The 18,520-nt window shown below is 40.2% G+C and overlaps 2 protein-coding genes across 2 annotated transcripts in view; one reads left to right on the plus strand and one right to left on the minus strand.

The window, feature by feature from the left end:
- Positions 1–15,584, minus strand: part of CHAT (choline O-acetyltransferase) — a 30,755-nt gene extending 15,171 nt beyond the window's left edge. The window contains exons 1-7 of the mRNA XM_026069939.1: positions 15,421–15,584; positions 14,028–14,219; positions 11,635–11,753; positions 10,131–10,184; positions 7,271–7,451; positions 6,091–6,268; positions 73–242 (exon numbers count right to left, since the gene is read on the minus strand). Coding sequence (XP_025925724.1) covers positions 73–242; positions 6,091–6,268; positions 7,271–7,451; positions 10,131–10,184; positions 11,635–11,753; positions 14,028–14,219; positions 15,421–15,483 — 957 coding nt within the window. The 5' untranslated portion in view covers positions 15,484–15,584. The remainder of the gene's footprint in view (positions 1–72; positions 243–6,090; positions 6,269–7,270; positions 7,452–10,130; positions 10,185–11,634; positions 11,754–14,027; positions 14,220–15,420) is intronic.
- OGDHL (oxoglutarate dehydrogenase like) overlaps positions 1–18,520 on the plus strand; it is a 132,555-nt gene that overhangs the window by 97,526 nt on the left and 16,509 nt on the right. The gene's annotated exons all lie outside the window — the stretch shown is intronic.

Consider the following 18,520-nt stretch of genomic DNA (forward strand, 5'->3'; position numbering starts at 1 on the left):
CAACGGCCCCGGCCCCAAGGGCAATGGAAGTCCTTTGTCACATGCAGTAATATAGCAGTGTAAGGTTTTTACCTGCATAGGTTTGTCATACCAACGATTGGCCCCATTTTTGTGGTAGCCTCCCCCATGTAGCAGTTGCAATGCCATGTTTGTATCATTGAGTTCCACCCCGCTTGGGCTGTCCAGGCACACCAGGCATATGCACCGTTCAATCATGTCAAGAGAGTCGCGGTTAGTAGAGTCTGGGGATAAAACAGTGAGATGTTCACATCCTGTTATCTGTACTGCAGCCCTGCCCAGGGAACCCTGCTGTCTTGGATAGACTTTAAGATCAGACCCTGACTCTGCAATGAGCTGCTGTCTCTGCAGAGCACCATCAAGAGCAGAAAGCCTGGGTGCAAGGAAATGTTACACCAAGGAATTTGTGTGTTAACTTTTGCAATATATCTGTGTCTCTTTCATGTGATTCAATAATATCCACTTTCTTGTTCTTCCTTTAATTTCCCWGAGTAATTATTTTACAAAATAGATCCATGTTACTCTTAAAACAAGAAATACTTAATTTATATGTAACAGTTAGAGAAAGGACATGGGGAAAATAGAGTTTCAGAGCTTGTGCTATTGCTGCACTGCTGCAGTATTCCTCTGTGAAACAACAGAGACCATACTGGTTTTGTGCTGTTCTTCCAGAAAAACCTTTTGTGAACAAGGAACTCTGCCCCATCACTGATCATTTCTTGCATTTTAGAGAAATAACCCCTGGACTGTGCATATTGCCTTCTTCTCATGAGGAAGGAAACATCAGTGGATAAGGCTGTAAGATTTCGTTTTTGAACATGGTATTGCCAAAACTGTGGGTTGCCATGTTCCACTTCCCTTCTGTCACTAATGCACTTGTGAATAAATGGTGCTTTTTCTGGCTCTCTGTGCATGCTCCTTTTTCCTATCCTGTCTCTCCTGGTTTTGCAGGTATACTCCAAAGGCTATTTTTACATTGACCTCAGCACTTTTCCCCTTAGTTGTGATGTATTTATGAATTATTTTGTCGCAGTTTCTTTAACTCAGAAATGTTGAGAAGGTAAACATTTGCTGTACTTTTGAGGGCCTGTTTGAGGCATGGGAAATATGTAATTGTGAGCATTTAATATAGCTCTTAATTGAAAGGAGAAAAATGTAGAACCTGTAACAAAGACTTCTTCTATTCAAAGGCATAAGACATCTTTAATTGCTGTTAAATAGTGGTTAAAAAGATCAAAGAAAAAAGTGCTTTCAAACACCAACTTAAAATTCCTTCCATTATTAACAGATCAGCTTTCATCTGTTGGTTTTGCTAGAATTTGGTGAAAATGCTTGTGTTTGAAAATGTAATTAACTAAAGATGTGTATTCAGATTGATCAAAACTACTTTCAAGCCTATGCTAAGTTCAACAAATCTGTATGGAATTTGGGAGATGATTTTAGCTGAAGGAATAGAAAAAATATTTAAAATGAAACAATTCAAATTTGCATTTGAAATATGAAGTCTTTTCAAAATGTGCATGTTTTTAGTTTTTGCAAATATGAAGAGCAGTTCCATCCTCTGAAAAAGCAATGTTTTTCATTTTTGTCTGTGTTTTAAACTAACAAAATACGTACCTCCTAGAAATCAGTAAAATAGGTTAATGGGGAGCTAGAAAAATTAGATACTTGTTATCATCCATACTAATTCTCCAGATGCTGTGCAGTAAAAAAAAGAGTGCAAGTACACAAGAAACCAAAAAGAAGGCAAGAGAAGGAAAGGGAAGTGATAGAGTTGGCTGAGAAAGAAGAAGGGAGCTGCGGACTCTTGCGGGTTATGGTAAGGTACTGTTTGTCTTTGTCCAGTGGCTCCTGCAAGGAAGCATTGGCAGCTGGGAAGCCAAAGCGACAGAAGTGTCCAACTGGCTTCTTGTAGGGCTGAGCAGGGACCCGCTGGAGCAAGCGGTTCATTATCTTCCCTTGACCACAGAAACAGAGGCTGCGACTTACCAGTCCCCAGGAAAGCACCTGGCATTCCTGCCAGTTCCCACAAAGACTTGAGCCTGGAGGATGTAATCGATGGTGCATGTAGATAGGTTGAGCTTTAGAAGCCACCTTCTGTACCAGTGATCTGTATCTCCGTACAACATGTGAAACACTCTCTCTGGGAATTGTATTCAAAAGTTTTCAGGAGCTTTATAAGGGAGAAGAAATGTCCCTGTCTCCTTGGCCATAAAACTCTTTTAGTGTATGCCACTTGCAGGGCTGACAGTAACTGTGGTATTTATTTCATTGATGCTATGGGTACGTCAACACAAATTCTGAAGAGATCCTCAAGAATGGAAATGGCCACATATTCATTGCTGCTGGTACTTGTGGATGGGCATCTTCAAGGAAAAACTGTTTCGATAGTGATTTACAAACTGGTACAGTTTGCTCAGCATTCTGCTTTATGTTATTGGATAAATTTAAATATATTTCATTGTGGCTGCTGCCCACACATTCTTGATAGATATGAAGCCCTTATTCTGACATATGGCTTCAGGGTAGCTTGAGTCTACGTATTGGAGTGAATAAAATTAAGCTCTGCTAGAAACAGAAAAGTAATGGAAAGATGCCCTTACAGAAAAAAACAAACGTGTCCAGAGAGCTGATCAAACACTGACAAGAATATCATGTAAAGCAGACAATGAACTGCACAAGGACTCATGAACTTGGGATGAGAAACAAATATTTCCAGAAGGAGTTGAAACAGAGGGAGAAACACCAGAAAAAAACTGAAGTCCTGCAAGATGGTTTTCTTCTTTCTTTCCAGTGCACACAGCTGCATTGAATTGGCAAGTCTGTTTTTGGTTAGTTGCTGTTTTTTAATACCAAAAAATTGAGAAGAAAGCCCTGCGACAAATTCAGATATAGTGTGCCTGGTACGGTACCCCTTATATCAGTAGAAACTGAGTTCCTTACCCAGTTCCTCTATTTAGAAGAATGGATTACTTCTGCAGTTAAAATACTTATAAATCAGTTATGGCTGGGATTGTTACAACTCTTTTGAAATCTTTTCACCTAAAGGACCTATCTTCTACCTATGGATCTATGCAAGCCCATGTATATATCCGCTTCATAACATTTGCAGAGCACTGTATGGGTCTCCTCCTTCCCAAACCGTCCTCTCTTTTCCCCTCCAGTAGGGAACAATTGTAGATTGACTCCTTCCACCTCACATTGCTCCACTAGACCCTTTTCTTTCCCCCTGTTATTGTCACAAGAACATTTCACCGCAGACTTTTTAAAAAGGGTGTGTTAATATTCATGTATCCATGTGGAACAGCATCATACTATATAGAGGACCTCTGCTAATCTGAGTGGTCCAGGATGGGATCCCTACRTAGATTATGGAAGACTCACATCACTTTGCTGTGACGCTTGCTAGTGCAGTATTTGGGTTTTTTTCAGCTGTACAACAGAGTTGGTTTCCTTCTTCATTGAAATGAATATTTCGACAAATGCCAAGTAATCTAGAAACATCCATCATGGAGCTGTTTCTGCTAGTTTTGTCTATTTTTTTTTTCTTTTAAGATGATCTAGGATTACTAATGTGATTTTGCTGCAAGTCTCAAGGCATTCACTGCTTTACTTAAAGGCATGGCCTGAAAATAAATGATTAGGTGTGTATCTCATTTTTCATTAAAATACAGGAATCTGTTTCTCTCCTGTTGTACAAAATAAAAGGGGGAGGGAGCCTAAAAATGAGGCAGTGTCATAATGCACAGGCTTAGAGAGTGAAAAGCAAATAACAGTATTGTTTAAATCTCGTATTTTGTTTTGCTTTCTGCACATTGAGATTGAGAATGACTCATAGAATTAGTGTCAAGTTAGAGAACTTTCCAACTCAAAGTAACTGCTAAGAAAGTGGTATGGTTTAACAGAATGATGGTCTGAAAATATCACTACTCTTTTTGGCATTGGATCTGCTCTGTTGAATTCACTGGCTTACAAAATTGAGTTCACTGACTGCAAATCTGGTATTGTTTGTAACAGCTAGTAATTTTATTGTCCTGTTGTAAGCATGCTGTGATCAAAGGATGAGTTGTTTGTTGTGGGTGGGGAGCAATAAGAATGGATGAAATGATAGGTGCATGAAAGAGTATCCTCTGCAAACATGTAAAAGGAAAGTGCTATTTTCTTTTAACCCAGGTGCAGTATGTACTGTGAGTGGAAATTAAAAGTCAAAAGAGAAATGGATATGAGAACAAAAAAGGAGCAAACAGAAAATGAAGCAAAAGTGTTCATGATTTAAACCAAACATGCTTTTTCTATAGAAGAGGATGATTTTGAACAAACATTCTCTCTTTTTTTCTCTAATGATATTTTCTAAGTCCTTGAATAGAGGTTCTTTGAAGCTGGTGATACTTCCATGGAATTCAATGAATTCCATAGAATACAATGATCATATCTTTAATGATGATTACTTTTCCACCCCCAAAATAACCTGTGTAGGTATTCTGTATTAAATATCTATTGATTAGAATATGAGCGCATTTCTACTGAGACAAGCCGTTTCATTGCCAGACATTTTGGAGAAATAGTGTCCAGTGCCAATCCAGGAGAATCTGTGGGAGATGAGATTCCTGAACACAAGTAGATTTTAGCACTGATGAATTACATCAAACCTGACAGCTCCTGAATATCTGATTTCCCTATTCAAAGAGTGGATCCCATTGCTTTAGGGGAGGTTAGCTACAAGGTTCCTCCAAGTCAACTCTCTTACAAAGGCAATGTTTCTGAGTGCTTTTAACTGTGTGAAAGTACAATGTACCAGAATTCATCAGTACAAATATTAAATTGTTTAGGAGTGTCATCTGCTGCAAACTGCATTGGGTTGGCAGCTTGTCATTTTACTGGAATAATCATAATATTTTCTCAGTTAACTTCCTTTGAAGATACTGCTGTATAAACTGATTAGCATGAGGAAAGTGCTATGGGATATGTGCTGTGCAGTTCTTCAAACATGCGGATTTTAGGAAAGCCAGAGAATCTTCTGGTTTATGCCTTGCAGTATCTTTAATCAGTGGAAGGTTTAATACACACTCACTATTTATAGACTATGCAGCCTTGTAGAAGAGGTAATATTATATTCAGTGTCTACTGTTAAACTGTAATAATGGCCAGAACTGGATATGTATGAAGTATTTATAAAGTCATTATAAGCACAGATAAATTTGAATAAGAAAAGGGAAGAACTTCCTTGGGATGCTAAAAATATTTTGAGATTATTGACAGCTCATGTTTATTCCAAGGCATTGGTAAAACAGCAGTATTTTCTATAGCATTGCTGAGTTTGGGATAAAGAGATGAGTTAACATTTTTCAGAGAGGAAAAATTAATACCTAGGTCATCTAAAATGGCATAAAAGAGGGAATTTACATCACTGAGCTTCAAAGTGAAATATATAAGATGTGAAGTGATAGAGGATAAAAATCCCACTCGTTATCATCAACTGTCTCAAAGTCAAGCATCCAAGACAGCTAAATGCTGCCTGTTGTCAAAAGAGAGAGGTAGCTATCCCTGGATAATGATGGGTTTCACATTTCTTAGATACTCGCTTATGGTTTGGATGAATCAATTTTTGTCTTTCTCCATTTACTACAGAGAGTACACAACTAGCTTCAATAGATGCTTAACTTTTAGATATCTTAGATGAGATGAAAAATATCTGATAGTTGCTAAAAGCTAAGAGTATGCATCGTTCCCATTGGTACATAATGGATATGAAGAAAGAGACAAATCACAAAATCTGATGTAATGTAATTTATGTGATGAAAAACAGAGAATGAAGCAAGAGGTAGTTACATGACATAACACTTAAACATATACAGCCAACGGGTCAAACTATATCTGTTGCTTCTCTGGTAAGCTACATCTGAACACTTACAGATATTGAGTTTCCTCCTGCTAGAAAAATTAAGCAGTGAGGCTGCACTTTCAGTCATATATTTGCTGTAAGGCTCACTGCCAGCAAAAAAAGGCAATGATGGTGAGGAGGAAGAGGAGGAAGAAGATGAAGAAGAGAAAGCTGGGATTACTGCTGCTAACCTTTCATAAGGATCGTCCTGGCCTGTGCCCATTCTGTTCTTCCATCTGTTGTCAGTAGGCCAATTGGAGGCAACATTTCCTCTTCATTCTCTGCCATTTTGGCTATCTTTCGTAACTGAGTAAAAAGGTCTCCCTCACTGAGACGACGGAAATTAATGACAACATCCAAAACAAAAAACTGCAAAGAAACAATAGAAGTCAGAAGAACAGTCACAAACGGGCAGAATGGGACCCTCACTAGTCCAACATCTTGCCTTAGCCTGGATGTTTTTGAGGTGCTGAAGTCCTGCCTGGAGAGCCAGGCCTGAGGGCAGTGGAGAACAAAAACACTGGGACTGGCTCAGGGCTCACCCCCACTGGATTTTTACACCAGTGGAACTCCAGTGGCTGTAGAGGATTTACATGGGGTATCAGAGTCATATAAAGCATGTTATTTGAATAAGATTTAAAACACCTGAGGAGATAAAATCAGGAAGCATGTAAATAATTTCCATGGTATTGTTCGTTTGAAAATAACCTAGAAAATTCTCACTGAGGTGAAGAAGAGGACTTTGTGGAAAAGGGACTCACCAGAATCTGTTTCTTCTTCAAAGGGGGTCTGTAGGCACTGCTCAGGCAGTGCTGCAAGTAGTAGAGTCATATACACGTACTCTGCCTAGCCAATATGCTCTGCTGCTTGGCAGCATTAATTTGTCTGGTCAGATTCCCCCTCTAATGCTTCAGCATTTCTGCCTGTACCTGTGTGAACTTGTCCAGACATAGCTTAGGGACCCCTGCAAGGGATGGTGCTATACATGCCATGTATTGTATGCCAATACTTAACTGTCAAGAGATTAACATTTCCAGCAAATACACTCTGATACAATTTTTTTTCCTCTCTGGTTTCCTCTCTGTTTAATAAACATTTTTGTTTGAATGAGAAAGCAGATGAATTCTGCCACATTCCTCCTTTCTGCATCAGTGTACTCAGAACATAATGTGGGCTAAGGACAAAAATGCTGCAGAAGCATCTTTTGGAAATATTGACAGTGAATCATTGGTAAGAACCAAATAAGGCTCCAGTGACCTCATATGTAGCATGCTAATTGTGTTCCTGAGCAGTGATTGGATTAGGCTGTTCTTGAGTGATTTAAGCCAACTAAGAAACATAGGGAGGTATAAGAAAAGAGCACCCATTTACCTGATTGTTACAAGCAACAATGATATGCTCAGGTTCTGGCATTACACTGCTTTTCTGGGCCACAAGAGTGTCTTTGGTATGTCCTGGAAGACGATAGGAAGAAAAGAGTCCATAGTATTGCTTCATACAGAGAGGATGACCAGACAGCTGTCCACGAGCAAAATCAACAGGTAAAGCATGGCTGGAGAGAGAGAAGGAGAAAAACAAAACCAGAGGAAAAGAGGGGAGAGAGACAGAAAGGAAAAGAAATCTAATCTGTCCTTTGTTCTGTTACAATTAGATCAGGTATAACACAAATTGAATAATAAAACAAGATTACAGTTATAAGGGAAATAGATGAATTCCCATACCAAAGTTAAATACATCATTCCTGGCAGCCTCATGCATATTCATTAAGCAATTGCATTATCATCTAGTGGAAATGGAAAGAATAGCAGGTCATGAACTGCTCTGCAATGTGAGTGAGAAGCCTGCCTAGAAGGGACCCCAGAAACTTGGCAGGATGGAAATTAGCAGAACAACTGGAAAAGATGTAGCACTTAGGAAAAAGTGCTGATGAAATTCAGCACAAATCACAGAAGACTTGCACTGCCCAGRATGGTTAGAGTGGAGGGTCTCCTCTCTGGGACCCGAGGATCATGCCTGATGGATGGGAACAGCCTGGACAATACAAAGATCTTTTCCTTTTTTCCAAACAGCTCCACTTAGGTGCTAATCCTTCCTTAGATCTACGGGAAAGTGCGTGCAGAAAACCTGATCTCTTTTATTGGAAGCCAGGTGGAAACAATACCCCCTAAAAGGCCTCTTCAGTGATCAGGAAAAGGAGAAGTGTTATCACAATTATGATTACGGGTTATAAAATATCCTGCTGACATTGCAGCAGGAAATAATGCACCTGTCACTTGGGAGAGGCTGCAGGGACTACAGATGGAAGAAGATCTTGTGGTGAAGTTTTCCTTCAGCAAAAGAGGACTAAGCTTCCAGCCTACCAGAGATGGGCAGGGGCAAAGAGACACACCAGGAGGGTTACTGTGAAACAGCTGATACAGGGTAATGTTTTAGGCTAGGTTATATTGTCAGAAGTTCTAAAACAGGGATATTTACTCAGTTGCTGGCCCTGTGAAACTCTGTGTATCACTTCATTTTACAGTTGCTCAATTTTTTGTTCCTCATCAACAAAATAGGGCTGTTAGTGTTTCCTTTCTCCCACGTTTTACGTAATGCAGATATCCTCTTATATTCAACACATTGTTTAGCACATGGGTCTCAGATCATGATTGGGAAACATTGCTACAGGAGTGGTAAAGATCGTCTATGATGATCAGAAATAGTGATTTAGCAGGATGGATTTAGATAAGACAATTTGTGATTACAGCAGTCAAGGAATGGGTTATTAACTCTAGTGGGACCCCCAAAATTGGCAGTGATTAGTAGCTGCATGTCTAAGTTCTTACGACTCTTATGTGAACAATTTAGGCTTTGTTTGGAATACTTAGTCCTGGCAACTATATGGAGTATCTGCACAGTTAAAGTTTTGGGTTGGAATTTTGTGCGTGCTGCATGTTGAATAATCCAAGAGAAGCTAGGAGTACAATAACTGTTAGAAGACTTTAACAGTGATGTAAGGAATTGAAAATGTAATTATGATGAGGAAACAGAAGGGGTCATAAGCAAACGTTAATAACAATATGAGCACACTGCAGTGAGGAGTTAAATGACTACTGATCTAAGGCAGACAAACCTGATCAGAGGAGTCTTTGGATCTAGACGAGTGAGGTCAAAATAATAAGAATTTAAATTATCCTTTGGTTAAGCAATGTGGTTTCTTATCTCAGATGCTGTCATATAAAGATGCAGTGAACTACATTAGTATGCAATAGCACATCACAACATGTTGGTGATGGTCTATGCAGTTCCATGGCATTTCTTGGACAAAAGCACATGTTCTTGAATAAGTACCTCTTCTATACTTTCTGAGTAGCTGCCAGACTTTGAACTGAAAAGTTGAACAGCCCCTTCTGATTTCTTTTATCTAATTCATAGATGGTAAAAGCTATGTTATTTAATATGGATTTTGCCTTCCTCATCCAAGTAAGTGTTGGCTATAGCAAATGATGTAGGTCTCTTGTATTTCTAGATGGGAAAATGACCCCTCCTCCACTACGGTGCAGTTCTGTCGTGCCTAACTCTCCACTGTTTTTATTTTTCAGACAACAGTGATTTCAGCAGTAATTTTGGAAAATAATAAGTGTAGCTTCTTAGATGCTGTTATGAGCTACGTTATGCAGGCCCTAAAGAATGATGGAGTCATCCCCCCGCCCCCTTTATGCCCAGAAAGAGAATAATCAACTTTTTTTTTTTTATTAGCCACTGAACCAGACTGCCTGTGATGAGGCTTCTTCCTTCTGGTGGGATGTCATATTCTTTTTCTCTGGGGTGGGGAGCTAGTACTCAAAACGTAGGGTGCAATACCTGTGAGGGAGGGCCCCATCCTGGCAGTTCTCAGGTACCTGGGGCATTGGCAGGCTGTGTTACAACRCATTGTTTGGGGCCAAGGAGCACAGACTTCTTGGTGTATTCTCAATAGATTTGTCAGTCAAATTGTGTTTGTACTTTGGGCTGAACAGTACATTTGAAAATGATGACTACCACACATCAAAAAAGATCCTTTTCTGACCCGCTAGATTGCAGTAATAAAGCAGAAAGCACGTGAAAAACTGCTGAAGCAGCCATGCTGGAGCCCCATCCCTTCCAAATGTTGGAGCAGTCCAATGCAGCCTGACTTTGGGCATGTCAGAGCACCTCTGAATCAGAAGCCTTGCTGAAACTCAAACAGCAGCTCTCCTTCCAAGCTACTTACGTGTCCACTAAAGCTTTATAGTCTTGCACTCCCGAAATGAGATTAGCAGCAAACCTGCAAGCAGAAGATAGAAGTGACATCATTTTTTTGTCATTCAGCAACATTGGTCTGTTTCTGAGAGAGAGMGGAGAGCCTGAGTGATTGATTATACAGCATAAGGAGAGAAAGTCTTCAGACTTGGCAAGAAGAGCCCCCTTCACCCCCCTGCCCAAAACCAAAATTAATTTATGTCAAGAGAAATATGAAATCCTAGAAATGATCCTAGCAAATGGTTAAACAAAACTACCACAGGAGAAAGCCTGAAAGCAGTTATTTAGAGAATGGGAGCAGAGTCTGAATATTTAATAGGATCCTTAACATGGGTTTCAATATCAACACTCATAAGCTGTCCAATTTATTAGAGTACTTCCTGTCCTAAGCAGATATTCTTTCTGCAGGGCTGTGGACAGGTGTATTATTTCCTGACACTGCCCATTTGCGCTGTGTCTGAATGGGAGGCTCTGAGAAAAATGTTTCCTTGTTATAGTATGCGCATTAGAAAATGCAAAGCAGAGGTTTTTAGAAAGCCGTGTGCACAATAAATTTAGTCAGTAATGAATAGAAGCATTTATAGTTATGTTTAAAGTAAAGTAAAAAGATCCATTGGCTGTCTGTGCAAAATGTTAAAATGACACATATCGGCTTCAAGGTTTTGGCTGTTTTATAATAGCATAAATTCATATGCAGTTAATTCTTTCAGTAATGAGCAGCTGGAGAGTGCTAAAAGCAAAGAGAAAATTGCACTATATGCAGGTAGATTTAATCTGGTTTACTGCTTAAAAGGAGAAAATGTTTTGGCAAAGGCTGAAAAATGGAATCCTTTTTTAAGGGTGTCCGGAGAGGTATATTATGTACTTGGCTCCTTGTTTATCTTTTTGCTTTTTAAATGATTGTAACCACCCATAACAGTTCAAAGTAAAAAGGTCAACCCAGGGGCTGGGAAGAAGGGGTCTGATGAAAGTCATGTTGCTGGGGAGGAATGATTTCCAAATTCTCATTCTTACCCGCCCTGTTGTTTCTGGTGCCCTTTTGGGCACCCAAAAGAGACAATTCAATGCTAGTGTGATCTTTTTGGTTTGCAGGGTGGGTAGGAGTCATAGCGATGGCATGTTAAAGATTGTTTTTCTTTAAACAACGTGCCAGGAATTTGCATTTCTTTTTCCCAGCAAGAAATGGTTTACTTGAATTATACAATGAATTGCTTTGCAAATATTCCTTTAAAAATGATAAATAAGTTGGCATTTATTTTTTCTAATGCAATAAATGTAATAGTAATGACACTTTTATTTCTGAATCTCAGTATAAGCAACTCCAGAAACATTGCCCTCAGCCAGCAGACCTACTAGGGAATCATTTAATGGTAACAGCCCTTGTTTTTTAATGAAAGTTGATTGTCTCTTTGCCAAAGCAATGTATTTAAAATATCCTTTCATTTAGCAAAAGCTGCAAAGTCTTAGTACATTACCTCAGCTGGTCATTTACATCCTTGAAATACTGAYGAGCAAAAATAATTGCTGGGCTAGAATTGACTGGAAGAGCTAGCCGGTTGTTGAGGTACATGTCATCCAGCCAGTAGTTAAACACCTGAGGGAAGGGGACAGAAAATCTTAGAGCCACAAACAACAAGCAGAAAGGCAGTCTGTGGGGGGGGAAGTGCTTGGTGCAGCCTGTGTCAGACCTGGGCTCTGATTAATGGAGCCACTGAGCTTTTTCAGTCTGGGCTTTCTGACCTGAGCTGAAATCAGCTGCAATTCCATAATCCTATTTTTCAATCAATGGCAATTTACATTGTGTTCCATTAAGAATGAAACAACTCCCATAATGCGGTGGTTTTAATAATTTTTTATTTGTTTCTCTCTACAATGAAAAAATCTTTGAGTACAACATGCTAACTACTGACTCCTGAATAGCGTTATTCAGGATATATTCAAGAGATATATTCAAGAGGTGGATAGAATTTTACTAGTGGTGGCTTTCCTCGTGGGGCTACAAATATTTGTCAATAATGCTAAGATGCTCTGTTGTTAGCTCTCAAATACAGCTACAGTGTAGCTGAACACAGAGTGAGAAAAGAATTTCCTAAGCCCAGTGGCTTGGTGCTGCAGATACAGGCATGTGGATAGGGTCTCTGGAGAATCCACTTTTGTGTCCATTGGTGCAAATGCAAATTACTGATGCTTAACCCAGGCAGACACACATTAAATTTCTAACCATTTTTTTTGAAAACATAGAGGTATGGTAAAAGTATTTCTTTATGTCTAAGTGGAGTTTGAAAAATCATTATGTGGAAAATGGAGAAGTTCTTAAAAAGATCAAATGATCTGTCTGAGTTTAGCAGGTAAGCTTTGCATATAGTAACTATAAACAACAACCAAATTATGCAAAAATAATTATGAATGCATGCATCTGTTGAAAAAGTTTTCCTCTGAGGTATTTCACTGCTGTTAGAACAGATGCTTCCCCCACATTCTCTGGAGTCTTCAAGAGAACAGGCTAGAGCTGTATTCTTGATGAGTTAAATTCCGAATTATAACATTTATAGTTTATCTTAAGAAGCAGGTGTTTAATTTTAATGACCAGAGTTTGAAGTTGAGATGTTTCAGAAAACCCTTATACATGCTTCCTCTATGATTTTTATGCTGTAAGCAGTTAAACGTACATTTCTCTCTTGGTAGTGGTAATCAGGAGCTCTATTTTATTTAAGAAATGTTTAATTTAGTCAYCAAAACCATGAAGTTCTATGACCTGAATAACAAAAACAGATTGGGTGGTATTTAGTAGGCTCTCAGACTGCAGCAGCAAGTAGTTCATAAAATAAGCACTGCTTTTAAAATAAAAGCTATCCAAGCACTGTAGACTTTTTTTCTGACTATGGCAAAAATTTGATTGCTTGAGGTTTCTTACGGATCACACCACTGGAGAGTTAAGGGAGAGCTATGCTTCACTGACGTCAGTAGCAAGCCTGCAAGAGTTCAGTGAATCCACGAAACCACTCGGTGTGTCTCTTCCTCGCTGGGACAGGAGGACTTCAATAAAAGCAGTGTTTCCAGCTTTCAGCTGCCGTATTCTAACATGGTCAATACAGGCAGGATGGATTGTGACTGGAATGATCAGATTTATTTTGTCTACAGATATTTAATTTTCCTGTCTTGGGAAGCAGAAATCTGGCCTTTTTTGAAGGCTGAGCTCTCAGCATGGACTATGCTATATATTTTATATATAGTATATGTATGTTTTTTATATAGCATATTATATATATAGTATATAGCATATATATATATATTCTGCAAAGAGAATACTTTTGGGAAACTATATAGTATACTGTGACAGTGAATGGCAAATGATAGTCTTATTTTAGAAAAATAGTTCCTACCTTAAAATATTCTATTCCAAAATAATTTTACTGGATCAGAGATTTGGCTAGATGTGTATGCAGAGCACTTTTTATAGCCCTATCAGAATGCATTTTTTGTTTCAAAAAAAAATCAGAATCTTGTGATTTAAGGGACAATCTGGAATTACATCCAAACAATATAATACAGTGCTTCTTCCAGATGAGCTGTAAGCTTATCAGATAAGCTCAGACTGAGTCTGAGATGCATGAATTCCCTCATTTATCTCAACGAGTTGTTGACCTGACTTAATAATGATGTGGATTTTGACATTGTTTTCAAATTCTGGCCTAATAAGTATGAAATATTCATTCCCTTAGGTAGAATCTGATGTGACCCCTGTTTTACAGTGACCCATTGAAAAATCACTGCAGAAAGCAGTGATCACATATAGAACATCACAAATAGTTTGTAAATGAGCATCCTCCAACACAAGTGGTTATTTTTCTAATCTGCATTTGCTTACCCAGTTTGCTGTCTTTTCCCTTCTTTCCTCGAGGATTTGCTGCAAGGATTCCCCTAGGCCTCCTGCAATTCCAAATTGCTCCACGATGACCTTGGTCTTTCTAAATTGCTCCTCTGGCACCAAGTGTTTCATGCAATGTAGGTACATGTGTAAGGTCTGTTGCAGTGGTGGGACTGGAAGTTTTGGCACTGTCTAATCATAAAAAAAAAAACAGATTAGTAAATAATTCTACCTGTTCCCAAAATGTTGTAGTTTTTTTTTTCTTTAGATAGRCAGATGGAATATTATGAATACAATATTTTGGAGTAATATATTGGTTCAGATTGGGTGCTGATTTTGAGAGCTGCATGTCAGGGCCAATGTGCATAAAAATGGATGTCTTGGAGGAAACCAAAGTCTATCTAGCCCAGCAGTCTTTGACAGCAGCCAGTAATAGATACTTAGGGAAACAGCCGAGGAATCAAGGCAGGTTCAGAGCTGGTTTCCACTCCCCAGGGCAAGGGCAAGGGCAAGGGCAAGGGGGAAGTGCTTTGAACAAAAATTGAGGAATGGGCTGTCTCTGAGCTCAAATTCCTCTGAGCTCAAATTCCAGCTCTACCTTTTGACATCCATGGAAAAGGCAGTGCTGCGTTACATTTTCCTGTTTGGACACCAAAGATCACAGATACTCATAAAAAGTGTTGTAGGATTAAGTACCTGTTATTAATGAAGATGCAAATCCAGTTTAGCTTGTAATGCATCTTAGATCTCAGAAATGAAAAGTTGGTTACTTTGCAGTTTCAGGTATGTTTAGTCAAGACATATCTCTTCTGTTACTGATTTCTTGGTCAGTGGAAATAGATGTGCCAAAAAGTATTTCTTGTTGATACCTTGTTTTGACCCTATCTTTCTGGGTAGGCTTGCTGTTAATTTCCTGGCTCTGCTAAGGACAAAAGCTTTAAACCCAAGGGATTTAGATGACTAACTCTAGGTATACACACCCGGTATCTTTTAAATGAGCTTGCAAATGAATCCTGTGTGATAGTCTGATAGTTCTGCACTGTTAAGAAATAATTATATGCTATCTCTGGCTATGTAGTAATGCATCTGTCGTAGTATAATGGTATTTCACTTACTGGAATTCGTCACAGGATGTTAGGAGGTTGAGTAAATGTATTCAGATATGAGAAGTACTAACATTAGATCAAAGTTCCTGGTTTTAAACTGCTGCAAAATAATTAATGTTCCCTGAAATAAAGAAATTAGCTCTGGAACAGAGCTTGTTTTACAAGTAACTTTTAAATTAATTTACATTAAATTTACAGCATTAGTCTTACTGTCAGCTGTCAAAAGTAATTTATCTTCAATCATTTTTGTCTTCTTTTTTTTTCTTTTCCCAGAAACAGTCACTTACTGTCTCATTTTCACTGCATGTTTCTTTCTCCTTCTTCTGCATGGGCTTTTCTAGGACAGGCATTCCTGCATTTCTTTTGTTATCTTTTGTTGAGGACAGAAATTGAAGCCACTCGGGGGCACTTATAGAGCCTCACGCCTCAGTTCTGGAAAAAGAAAAGATTTAAAGTCCAGTCAGTACCCATTATTTATAATCAAAATGTACATGGGGAATATTCCCTGCGCAAGCATACACAGAAGCTTCAGAATGCAAAACTGAAGAGAAATAGAAGTATTGCTTTCAAAACTACTGAACTAAGCCCTGTGGAGATTACTCTGACATTCTGTTTGTCTTATTTTGCTATAAATTTCTTTATCCAGAACTATCTGATGCACATAAATGGTCCCTTCTCAACATGGTTTATTTTGTCACTCTAATTTGCTTTGCAATGTATCTTGCTGTGATCTGCACATGGATTTGTGTTACTACTGTTCATTAGCTGGAGGAAGGAGGTGACTTTTCTCTGGATATACTAATGTCAACACAGGTCATAGTAAGGCTGCAGTTATCTGTCTAAGGTTCTTATATGCCCTCCCTTTACCATTTTATCTGAGAGCACCAGTCCTTCAATGTATTTATCATTGCACAGTTCCACGGACACAGTGAAATGCTATTATCTCTGCTTTAAAGGTGTGGGAGCTAGAGAATGGAGGCTTGATGGAGACGTGCCTTCCCCCACGCATGCTAGAAGCTGGCGGGTGCAGGTGCTTGTGGGGCCCGGGCCCCGGCGGCTCCGCGAGCTGCTCCGGCAGGTGGGCTGGCTGGCTGCAGCTGGGCGGACAGCAGGGCTATTGGGAGAGCTGGTATGCACTGTGCTTCAGCTGCTCCGCAAAGCAGGCTTTCCAAATGGCAGAGACCTATCCAGGGAGACTGCTTAGCCTGCCAAAAGTCACAGAAGTTGTCTGTGACAGAGCAAATAATTCCACTTGTGTCTCCTAGGTACTGTGCTTATCCTTGTTTTCACCTCTACAGATGCCTCTTATTCCTTTTTTGTACAAGAATAAGCTGTACTGGCACACATATTTCTTCTGGTATGATAGTGCCCACATCAAGAAATTGTCCTTCAATTATGGTGGTACAGTTAAAGCAGAATAACTTCTATGTGTGCAGACAGATCAGGTTTTTTTTAATTGCTTTGCACTGTGGATATGCAAAATATAAAAGTAAATATCTATTGACTAAGTAGAAAAGAATGTTGTATTTCCTTTATGAAACCCTTGGGACTATAAATGYAGGGCCCTTGAATTATTTCTACAATGCTTTTAAAAATGATTTGTATGAAAATGTATGGTGTATGAAAGTGAGATGAACAGTTCTGGTTAGAGCTGGGCAGGGAGGGTTGTGCGTTATTCCTTTCCCAAGGAACCACCTTGGCTATTTCAGTCTTTTGGACTCGGCACAGCTTTGCGAATAGGTACATGGTCACTGAATATCCTGTGTTGTTCCTGTCCTGTTCCTGTCCTGAACTGGCTGCCAGTGGTGCCATGTGTTGTGAAGTAGATTGTATAAGGTTGAGAGATGTCCCCAGGGCACTGCAATGAGCCAAATACCAAACTCGTGTTGATCTGTCGTCTGCTCAGGATTTCAACACAGGTGAGAGACTATTTCCCTTGCTGAAAGGCCACATTAACCCGCTGTGTTGCTCAGCTCCCTCTTGTGTACTACACAGATCTCATCACATATCAGTGAATTCCTAACAACACAGATTCAAAGCACTTCAAATAATGGACATGTCCTGTAACTCGTAGAAGACGGTGGCTTGCCAAGTTGTTTAGGTGCTAGCCTCAGCTCCTGACCTGTGTTCAAATACAGAGAAGCCATTTTGTCTTCAGGGTCCCTAAAGCCTTTTTCCCCTAAAGGAATAATCTTGCTTGGTATTCTTTTCACTGGGGCTTTTGTTCTTACCTTATTTCTTATTTCCTTATTCTTATTTCCTTCTTTCCTTCCTTCCTTTCTTCCTTCCCTCCTTCCTTCTTTCTTTCCTTCCTTCCTTACATTTTTTGTCATATGCAATAATTATCACATTAACTGGAAGTCCGTATTGGCTCTGTTTCTCTGGGAAATGTTATTAATAACAGCCCCATATATCTGTAAAATCAGTACAAAGAGAGTTTGGTGGTAGTGTCAGCCTAAACTGTACTTGTCTCTGTCATGGGGATAAACTGAAGCTTTGTCTCTTGTTCAAGCACTGTCAACTTAGCACCATGCCCAATCCTAAATTTTCTTAATATTGGAAAGGGGAAAAACTGACACAAGAGAAAATCCTGGAGAAATTCAAGATGACTTCAAAGTTGCTCGCTCAGATAGCTGCGAGGTGCATTGTCAAAGTTATTAGGCCAAAAAAAATTAATCCTAGCTGCTTTTATTTACAGCTGGCTTAGCTGGCGGGCTGTGGTGAGCAGCTTAGCGGGGTGGCTGTACGTCGCTGCAGGCAAGGGAGCCGGGTGGCCTCCCCGCAGCTCAAAGCGGCAGCAGAAATCCACAACAAAAGGGACTGATCTCTCCTGCAGCAGGCCACAGAAAAGGACTGACACAACGAGCCCCCCTGCTTATATTTGAGTTCTCCATACATTCTGGGCTCGGGAGGCAACTTGCAATATATAATGTCATTGCAGCATTACGCTTAGCCCCCATCTATTCATTCTCATTCTCGATGTTATCAGGAAAATATGCTTAAAGTTATCAGGAAGATGTGCTTGAAGTGCGCGCTGCTACGGCCTTTTACATTATTCGGGAAGCGGAGCCGCCTTAGCGCCTCATGTGAACTCCGTGCCGGCGGCGGGAGCAGCACGGCTCGCCGGGGAGCGCTCGGCTCCGCCTGCGACCGGCTTTCTCGCCCCGACGCGTTCCCACGCGTTAGCGCCGGGGCAGCCGCTTCCCTCCAGGGCGACCCTCGCAGCGGGACCGCGGGCGGCAGCAACGGGGCGGGAGGGACAAGGGTCGCCACCCCGCCCCGCGCCGCTCCAGCTCCCGCTCCCGCTCCCTGCGCGTCGGGGCTCCCGGCTTTTTGCCGCGCCCGGGGGTGCGGGCGGCGGAGACCGAGGAGAGCCGCGCCGGCGGG

This window comes from Apteryx rowi, unplaced genomic scaffold, assembly GCF_003343035.1.
Source record: "Apteryx rowi isolate R43461 unplaced genomic scaffold, aptRow1 scaffold_30, whole genome shotgun sequence".
Classification (NCBI taxonomy): Eukaryota; Metazoa; Chordata; class Aves; order Apterygiformes; family Apterygidae; genus Apteryx; species Apteryx rowi.